Source organism: Barbatula barbatula (genome assembly GCF_947034865.1).
Source record: "Barbatula barbatula genome assembly, chromosome: 22".
NCBI classification, from domain to species: Eukaryota; Metazoa; Chordata; class Actinopteri; order Cypriniformes; family Nemacheilidae; genus Barbatula; species Barbatula barbatula.
Window position 1 is genome coordinate 10,931,450 of NC_136785.1, and position 9,858 is coordinate 10,941,307.

At 40.4% G+C, this 9,858-nt stretch overlaps 1 protein-coding gene across 1 annotated transcript; it reads left to right on the plus strand.

Moving 5' to 3' along the window:
• Positions 1-6,500: 6,500 nt before the first annotated feature.
• Positions 6,501-9,820, plus strand: rab38c (RAB38c, member of RAS oncogene family). The gene is made up of 3 exons (XM_079487492.1): positions 6,501-7,070; positions 7,409-7,689; positions 9,120-9,820. Exons 1-3 carry the CDS (start codon positions 6,878-6,880, stop codon positions 9,285-9,287), a joined length of 642 nt encoding a protein of 213 aa, XP_079343618.1. The 5' UTR covers positions 6,501-6,877; the 3' UTR covers positions 9,288-9,820.
• The last annotated feature ends 38 nt before the right edge of the window (positions 9,821-9,858 follow it).

Genomic DNA, 9,858 nt, shown 5'->3' on the forward strand with positions numbered 1-9,858 from the left:
GGTTGAATTCAAACAACCCAAACGGGGTACAAAAAGCAGTCTTTGCCTTATCTGCCTCAGCCACTTCAACCTGGTTGTACCCACTAGTTAAATCTAGGGTAGAAAACCATCTTGCCCCCGTAAGGGCATCCAGAGACTCCTCAATTCTTGGCAGGGGATAAGCATCCTTCCGCGTCTTTGCGTTCAATTGCCGATAGTCAACACACATCCTAATCGTCCCATCCTTCTTTTGTACAAGGACAATCGGAGAAGAGTAAGGACTACTACTTTCCCTTATTACCTTACTGTCTAAAAGCTGTTGAATATGAGAGCGTACACCCTCGTATCGGGCAGGGGGAATTCGTCTATACGGTTGTCGGACCGGTTTATCATCCACTAACGGGATCTCATGTTTAATTACGTCAGTACAGCCTATATCCCCTTCGGTGCTGGAAAAAACAGCCTGATATTTATTCAAAAGCCCCCTTGCCTGCTCTGCTTCCTGCACAGTCAGCCCTTCGAACGAGGGCACGTCGATATGGCAGTTAGACAACTGCTCCCCCATTTGAACGGATACTTTGGCACAATAAACATCTTCCGGGCATAATTCGAGTCTAGGCCCTGGAGTGCTTATGACTGTCACTACCTGAACAGAGCCTATAATCTGACGCGGGGCTACCCATACCTCCATACTACCTACATTAACAATGGGTGCATAGACTAACCCTCTCTCTGCATACACCAGGGAGGGGGACATTAGCAAACCCTCCGGAAGAGCCCGTTCTTCAGGCCCTGATGGTTCTAGGAGAAACTCAACCATTGCACCTGAAACTTGGGGGCAGGTAACAGGAACCAGGGTGAGTGTGCCCGCTGACACCCGAACTGGGGTGTTACCCTGAACTCTAACCTTAAAGGAAGAGCAAGAATTGGACATGGCTTCAATTTTCTGACAGCAGCGAAATGCCTGTTTCCACCCCAAAGTAGCTGATTGTATTTGGGGGATCTTAAAAAGCTCAGCACCATGCTCATTAAACAGGTTAGCATAACATTCTCTGATAATATTCATACCCAATACCGCAGGAATTTTCTCCTTCCGTGCATACATGCTAGGCAAACAGGGATCTTTAACAATCAAAACCCCTTTTCTGGGTAATGTGACCCCAAATAAAATTATATCAAGTTCTACATACCCCACACAAGGAATATCCATGCCATTAGCAGCTTTTAATGCCAACCATGCGCAGTCATGAAGACCCCCCTTACCCAAATCAGAAAAATGCAAATTAAAATAACTTTCTGTTAATGTGGTCACCATAGAGCCGGTATCCAACAAACACATTACATCAACAGATCCCATTTTAACAGTCAATGTTGGACAAGACCCCACCAACCCACAAAGAGGTCCTACATCAGTTTTTGAGCCCAATACCCCCATCTCCAGTGTGTGGCTCTGCACCCGGGGGGATTCTAGTTTTCCGTCAACCCGGCAGACTCAACACCCCCCCTACTGGAACTCACAACAGGTAAAGGCCTAATTGGTATATTGGTGGTACAATATCTTGCTATATGACCAGCTTGGTTGCATTTAATACATATAGGTTGACCATCAGGTGTTCTACGAAACCTACTACCTCTGAGACCTCGATCAATATTATTTGGAGACCCATCAGGGGTACCCAGCATCTTAAGGATCAGATCCAATTGTGCTTGTTGTCGTAAGACCATGTCTTTCAATTCCATAACTTCTGAACTTACGAGACTGTTCTCCTCACACACGGCAATAGCTTGCGTTTCAAATGCGTGCGGGACTACCCTTCCCGGTCTAATTCTTTGGGGCTGTCCTTCCTCCACCCAACGCATTGCCTCTTTACGTAGTTCAAGGAGAGTCAACGACGACTGCTGCCTTACCATTTTCTTTAGTTCCCTACGAAGTGCATGGTCCTGAACATTTTCGCAAAACTGATCTCGCAGAATCACCTGATGATCAGACACCGCCCTAGGGTTAGCTTTTCGCACACTATCCATAAGAGCCATCAAGGCATGAGAAAATTCCTGTAGAGATTCACCCTCTTTTTGCTTTCTATCAAAAAACTGTTGCTGTAAGAGTACATAAGAAGAGGAACACGAATACAGTTCACGCAATACTGCAAATACCTCAGTAGCATTGTCTTTGATTTCCCCAGGCCGGAATTTTATCTCCGTCCGAGCCTCGCCTTCTAGGTGATCGTAAACAAACATGGCTTTGTCCAATTCAGACATATATCTCCCCCTGATACAACTCTCCACCTCCTCGATCCATTCTTCCAACGAAGCGGTACCCGGGAGCCCCTTACCAGAGAATTTAGAACATTTTCTCTCTCTTGGCAAATATATCGCCTGTTCACGTCGCTGTCCCGTAGCTTCTGAGGCCGAGCTCGGACCCCCACTTGCCAACCCCCCTGCTGGAGGTGGTTGTCTTAGTCTTTCATTTTCCATTCGCAGTTGCTCCAACTGTCCTTGTAGTTGTTCCAGCTCTTCCGCCATCACTGCAGCAACCCACTCCGATGTCTCCCGAAACAATCGCCCACGAAGCTGTCCGCTGTTCCTCCGTATAAAAAACAAACAAAACAAACTCTCCACTTCCCAGTCTTAAGTACTAAAAAAAGAAGGAGAAGAAAAAAAAAGGGAAAACCCTAATAAGACCCTGCCGACTACGCCAAATGTTACCCCGAGCTTCTTCCTGGCATGGGTAGAAAACCCTTGAGCTTTAAAAGTAGGCACAAGGGGACAAGGTTTTCCAAAAATATAAGAGTTTATTCACAGCATCAGAGTTAAATAAGACAAACAGGTAAATTCTCCCGTAGAAGACTAAACATGTACCAAATGGTTTCCTCCCCCCTCTCAATAGATCTAATTTACCTTCGGCCAAACCCAGATACAATTGCGGCCTAAACACAGGACCACTCAAGACCCAAAATAACTCATATGCAAAATCCCACACTCATAATACACTTCAAATAAACACAAACAAAATAATACCTGCCAAAACAATATCACACCAAACCACGCACAAGAGAGTAGTCCACGGTTGGTGGACGTCAATGTAATATGGGGGGTGTTTCAATGGCCCAAAAGAATGAGAGACTGGGAAGGGACGTTAACACACAAATACAATAGACAAAAATGAAATCACCTTGCTAGTCAGTCCCTTACACCACAATCATAGCCCACAGCTAGATTGGAAACATGCGGCACGCACGTACAGGGACAGACCAGCGAAGGGAAAAACCTAACCGAAACAAAAAACAGGAGGAACAGCGAACAACTCCACCTACTACAAAGAAACACAGAAATACACTTTATAATTCAATAACAATACAAATATTTCCTTTAATCATATTAACCTTTAAAATCCTTTCAACCCTATGTAAAATAGTTTAAATTACCTGCAACACTGTCATCAACACTGGACCAATCTCCTTGATGAAACCACACAGCATTACCGACGGTCTATGCCACACTTATCTATCTTAAAAACACATTACCTTAATTGAATAAAGCCACATGTCGCCAACACTTAAAATCTCAATCCATACACATACCCGCTCTCTCCAACGGTGTCCGCAACGAATAACAAAATATCCCCACAATGTTCACATCTGTAGTAAACAAGATTCGTGCTTTTAAAGGCTTTGTGATCATAAAAACACAAAGCAACATTCACTTAGCCTACCTGCTTCGAGCCCTAACCAGGTGCAAATGTCCTCGAGAGCATACCAAAAAGGCTTCCACACACTTGAGATCCAAACAAAGGGACTGGACCTCATATTTTGGCATCCTCTCAAGTGCCTGCTTATAAACCCCCCACCATGTGCTTGGCCACGCCCTACAAGCAAAAGGAGCTAGCTCCCCTGCTACATTCACAAATGACATGCGCATGGTAATAGGCTGACACGTTCTGTTCACCACTTTAAACGGCATCAACAACAATATTTTTTGTTTGTTTGTTTTGTTTACTGTTTTAATGTTATTGTTTTGGCCAACAAAAACTGTAAAATTACAACAAATAGTGATTGGTGTTTGAAACTAGCATACAACATAAATGCTTGAGAAAACAAACATTTCTGCTAGTGGACTGACTTAAATTTAACCAGGTATGAAAGCTTGCATTTGTGTGTGCAAACCAACTACAATATATCGTAGATTCTGTAAAAATCTGGGCGGATTGTTACATTTTATTGTCAGGGATCCTTAGCTAGATATGATAAAAACATGGACGATCTATTACATTAAAATTAAAGTGATATTTCAGAGGCAAAACTAAATTTCCCCATGTTTTACTCACCCTCAAGGCATCCTGTCTGAATGACTTTTCTCTTGACGTTATAATGCCATGTATCATTTTCTTCCAAGTGCTAGAATGGGAGTGAATGGGGGGCAATTTTTTGAAGCTCCAAAAAGTGCCTCCATCGATCAAAGAATGGCGTGACGTCGCACATTTCTGCTCTCTCACTCGCCGTATTCGAGACAGTGCGTTACACTGGCACTGTCGCAGCTCTGTAGTCTTAACAAAGGTCTTCTGAAGCGAAAAATGTGTTTGTTTTAAGAGGAATATCCATAATGTTCAACACTATTAACGATAATGTCTATCTTCAGTTATCCCTCTGTTGCACGTGAACCAGAGGGTTGTTTTTCCGGAAAATGATGGTGAGGAAAGCTCCCACACAGAGGAGACGATATCATATTGGGAAGAAACGGAAAATGACGTGTTCGTCACCGGAACTTACCTGCCTGTGTCACGCGCAGATGAGGGATAACGGAAGTAAGACATTATCGTTAACAGGCGTTCTCAATATGGATATCTCTCTAAAACAAACACATTGATTAAAATATCCCTCTAAGTGAGTTGTCACTGTCCACCAAATATGAAAACATCCATGTGGTCAGAGGCCTATTAAAGTGGCCGTAACTCAGACAGTTTCTGCATATACCATGTGTACTTACAGAATAGTATTCTACACTTCAAATCTTTAGTTTGATAAAATTTCTAAAAGAGAGATTCAGATGAATGATTTTTTCTGAAAACATACGACGCGTGCCCGCGAAACTAAAGCATGTCCGCACTGATTGCAAACAAAACACAGACATGACTTTGTTTCATTTACTGTGTGTGGTTCATGTCCGGCATCTTTTAGCGCTGGGACCGCTCGATCTATCAGCTTCAAACGGTCTTCAAATCCAGCGTTATATCCACCGTTTATATTACATCCATCACTGAAATGCTGTGAACAAACAAACTCACCTCAACTTCTCTCACTATCGCAAGAGTAAAGAGCTGCAGCTGCAGTCCCACAGCGTAGACAATCTTGACGCAGCACAGCCATTCTTGATGGTAAGCGGGTCTTCCTGTCGCTCTACGGTTGACGCGTGGGCGAGGTATTTCTTTCACCTAGCATTGGGCATGCTTTTTCAGGAGAATTATCCAATAAGGGAAGAAAAAAACTTTTGGAAACCAAGTATATTGAAATACTTCTCATACTTCCAACTAGTTTTTGACAAGTTGACCATGTCTGTCATGATTCTGCTGCATCATGTCATGTTTCTCTTGGTCTAGTGGCTGGATCATGAAAGAACCTCATGTTCAATGTGGAGAGAGACGACTATTGTTTATTTGGTTTGCCATATGCTCTCTCTGGTCTCGTCTCTGTTCCCATCCTCTCGTTTCCTTGTTATTGATTCATGCCCTACACCTGTTCCCTCTTGATCTGGTCCCTTATTTAATGCCCTTGTGTCTTCTGTCTTGTGCTGGTTCATTGTGGTTGTTGGGTGAGTTCCTGTGTTGTGTTAGGTTAATTAGTCTAATTTTGTAGTTTGTGCTTTAAGTTAATTTATGTGGAGTTAGTCTTAGTCCTGTCTTGTCATGTTATTATATTCCCCTGTTTTGTTATGTTACCCCCTCGTGTGTGTTTGTTTTGTATTATTATTAAAGTATTATATTAAAACCCCTTACCCGCACCTGGGTCTGCACCTGGGTCCTCTGTCCGTGTCTCACTCCTGTGATCATGACAGTGTCATGCATGAGAAGACATTTAACAGTGTAAAGAAGTCAGAAAGGCATGAAACACTGATGCAAATCTTACGTCTGTGCTTATTAAAGTAGTTAGGCCTATGTGTTCAGGCTAAATAACGGCACTTTTCCCATAGTGACAACTTGCTCCATATGTGTGAGGTCATTTGTTGTCTTTTGCACCAGGCTGGCCTGGATGTCTGTATCTAGCTGGACTTGTTTTCCTTTTAAAAGACTTAAACATTTAAAAAACTTTGACAAATATGCACCACTATTTTTGTAGCGTTGAATTATTTTGAACACACCCTAATAATTAGTAAACACGGTTTTATTCTATCAATATATTTGCTGCCTTTTATTTTCCAGACAGGCTGAATTGAATCTTTGCCTAAACTAGGATGTTTTTCCACACGCCACGAAGTTTCACACGGGTCTTCAAACAGTTACGTGTTGCGTGCCGTGATGAAATGGGTGTGGCATTCAATTCTCATCACTTACGTGCTAGTGTCTGGAAGCCCAATCCGTCTGTGGCTTTCACTAGTTCTGTGTCTTGGCGAGAAAACTATAAACGCAAACAAGCTACTTAGGATATTAATTTTTCCTTTGTGTGTTTAATTTGCATCCTTTCTATTTTATTTTTGGAATTTAAACACAACTTGTGTTGTGGTAGTCGCGTGTTACACTGGACGTCACTTGTTCTGACAAAATCCTCGAGCCGTATATAAACTTTTACGAGAGTCCGCGTTTCATGGTCTATATTCATCAAACAAACGTGTGATGTAAAAGATCTGCTGCAAACTCTTTAAAAACTAGGGCGCTGAGTTTACAGTCCGTGTGATATTTGATTTTGTCATGCAGAAAGAACATTTGTTCAAAGTTCTCGTGATCGGAGACCTCGGAGTGGGTAAAACGTCAATAATCAAACGGTACGTTCATCAGATATTTTCGCAACACTATCGCGCAACTATTGGAGTGGATTTTGCTCTTAAAGTCGTAAACTGGGATAACCAGACAGTGATCCGGTTACAGTTATGGGACATAGCAGGTAACTTACGTTCTCTGTTTGCATTTTATCCTATATAATATTTTTTATAAGCCTTTTAACATGCTGAATTACAATTTAAACGTTTTTTTAACTGTTACTTCATAGAATGTGAAGGAATGTGTGTTTAGTATTAATCTCAACAGTTCTCATACTCGTGTTAAAGTCACATGAGAGTTTGAGGTAGGATCCAAATATAGCCCCGCCCCTTCTCCCTAGAGCACACAGTAGAGAAAACCAAAATCACAGCACTTTTATTGATAGCAAATACACAAAAAAAGATTATGTTTTAATTGTCTGTGGTTTGTTTATGATGTGATTTTACACTCCACATGTCACAGGACAGGAGCGCTATGGGAACATGACACGAGTTTACTATCGGGAGGCCGTGGGAGCCTTCATAGTATTTGATGTGACCAGAGCCTCCACGTTTGATGCTGTGCTGAAATGGAAAGATGACCTCGACGTGAAGGTCACTCTCAGCAATGGCAAACCTGTCCCAGCTGTTCTTTTAGCCAACAAGTCCGACCAATCTTCAGAGGGTCTGCGGACCCAGATTCCCAAACTTGATACTTTCTGCAAAGAGAATGGATTCGTGGGCTGGTTTGAGACCTCTGCTAAGGTATGAACCTGTGAGTGAATTGCTAGGGAACACGCTGTTCTCTTGCGAGCCACAGACCCCCAAAAGTTGTTTAATGTTTGCACGATATAAGAGATCATGATGTTTACGCTCCATGAAAGATCCTTTAAAAGTATTATAAAAGAATGCATTGCCTAGTTTGTTTGTTACATCCCAAGGCTTCTAAAATGATGCAATGACATTGTGCTTATGGTGAGACTTTATTTAAGATTTAGCATTTATTTAACATGAGGCAGAGGTTTGACTATTTAATATCAACAAATACAGCAAGACTGCGTTGTGATCATTAGCAAGAAGGCCTATGCTCACCATCTAACCCTGCTTTAATGAGTTACACAGAAGTGTGTGAAAAGGGAATAGTGTACATAAGGCAGATGGTGCTGTAAAGTGGTTTCTGGAAATAATGGCATAACACCCTCCTGTCTGAGACGCTTAACTTTGGATTGCCTTTAATCACTTTATGGCTGTTTTCTTTTTAACATTACCTAGACATTTAGCAAAAGCTAACGCAAACATTGCCTTTTAGCACTTTTTACCTCTTATATTTTATATATTCAAAATCCTTGAGTTTGATGGATTAACGATTAAATAAAAGGTATTTGGTATATGGTGTCAAAGCAAAAAACTAACAAAGCCAAATCTCTCTCATGGTATTTTATATTATAAATATGAACAATTAGGGCTATCACGATAAATCACATCCAGAATAAATGTTTGTTTTTACATTATATTCTTTGTCTGTGTACTGGGCATATTTAATTTGTGTTTCTACACACAAAAACACATACAAGTATATATGAAGAGGTTGGTTCCAAAATTAGATAAAATTTTTTTATGTTTTTTATTATGTTATCATGTTTTTTTTGCGTTGGTGAGCTGTATTTTTTGTTATTATGGCTTAAATCAAAACAAACCAACAGCAGTTTTATTAATATTAATTGGAATGCACAATAAAGAACATGATTTTTGAACATTGAGTTATCTCAATTATTCAGATGTATTCATTTATACATACAAAATTATTGAATTTATATTTAAACATATTCAATTTCACATGTCTCTTAAATATATGCATGTATGTGTTTATAAATGTTTATAAAATGCACATAACACAGACATATATTATGTAAATTATTTTTTAATCTGGAAAGCTATTAGGAATTTACAATTTTTTGCTGCCACACCATAGGAGAGATTTATGGTTAATTGTCAACTACCCATTTACTGGAAAAGTATGCACTTTAAGTATGTGGACAGATCAAATTGTGTATATTCTTACAGTAATAATGCTTGCTTAGTGGGATACATTTTGACAGCATATTCTGTATATACATTTAAGATTTGTTAATGTGATGAAATTGTCTGTGTAATATCCATTTTCTTTTTGTTTCCTTGTTTCATGCCCACTGAAGGAGAACACAAACATCGATGCAGCAGCTAAATGTCTGGTGGAGCAAATTTTTGCTCACGATGACAACATCACCAGTGACACAGACTCAGATGTGGTGGCCCTCCCTGGGTACAACAACAACACTAAAGAACGAATCCGAGCTGGATGTGCGATGTGCTCTAAATTTTAAATACGTGGAGCATATAAAAGATGAGGAGTAATAGCAGTGTTTAGACTCAAAAATGGTACAGTGAGATTTGTCTCTGAGGGACAAAATACATTAAATTCATGCTGCACAGTTAGTTAGATTGTGCAGCATAAAATCTCTTAATTTCATTCTTGCAGGTTCACGCATCAGTGTGTTGTTTACAGATGTACACATTCAATATCCAAGCACCAAAAGACAAAAATATGAGGTGCATTTCTTACTGTTTTGTGTGAACAGACTGAAAGCAGATGGTTGGTACAGTTTTGCTGCTACATTTATTAAAATAGCCCAAGATTCAGTTACATAACCTTCAACATATATTATGTAAACATGCTAAATCGTTTATGTGTGATTCACAATTGTAATTACATTAAGAAATGCCATCCTACAACCTCTTGCGTTACAAATAAATGCAGTAGCCTATTTTTTCTCCACTCAAGCTCTTTAATGTGTTATTGTGTTCCTGCGCAATATCTGGGTTGTGCATTAAATACCATTAAAGGCTACGAAATGGCCGTCTGATGCATTCTTGTATATGTACAGAGGGATTTAA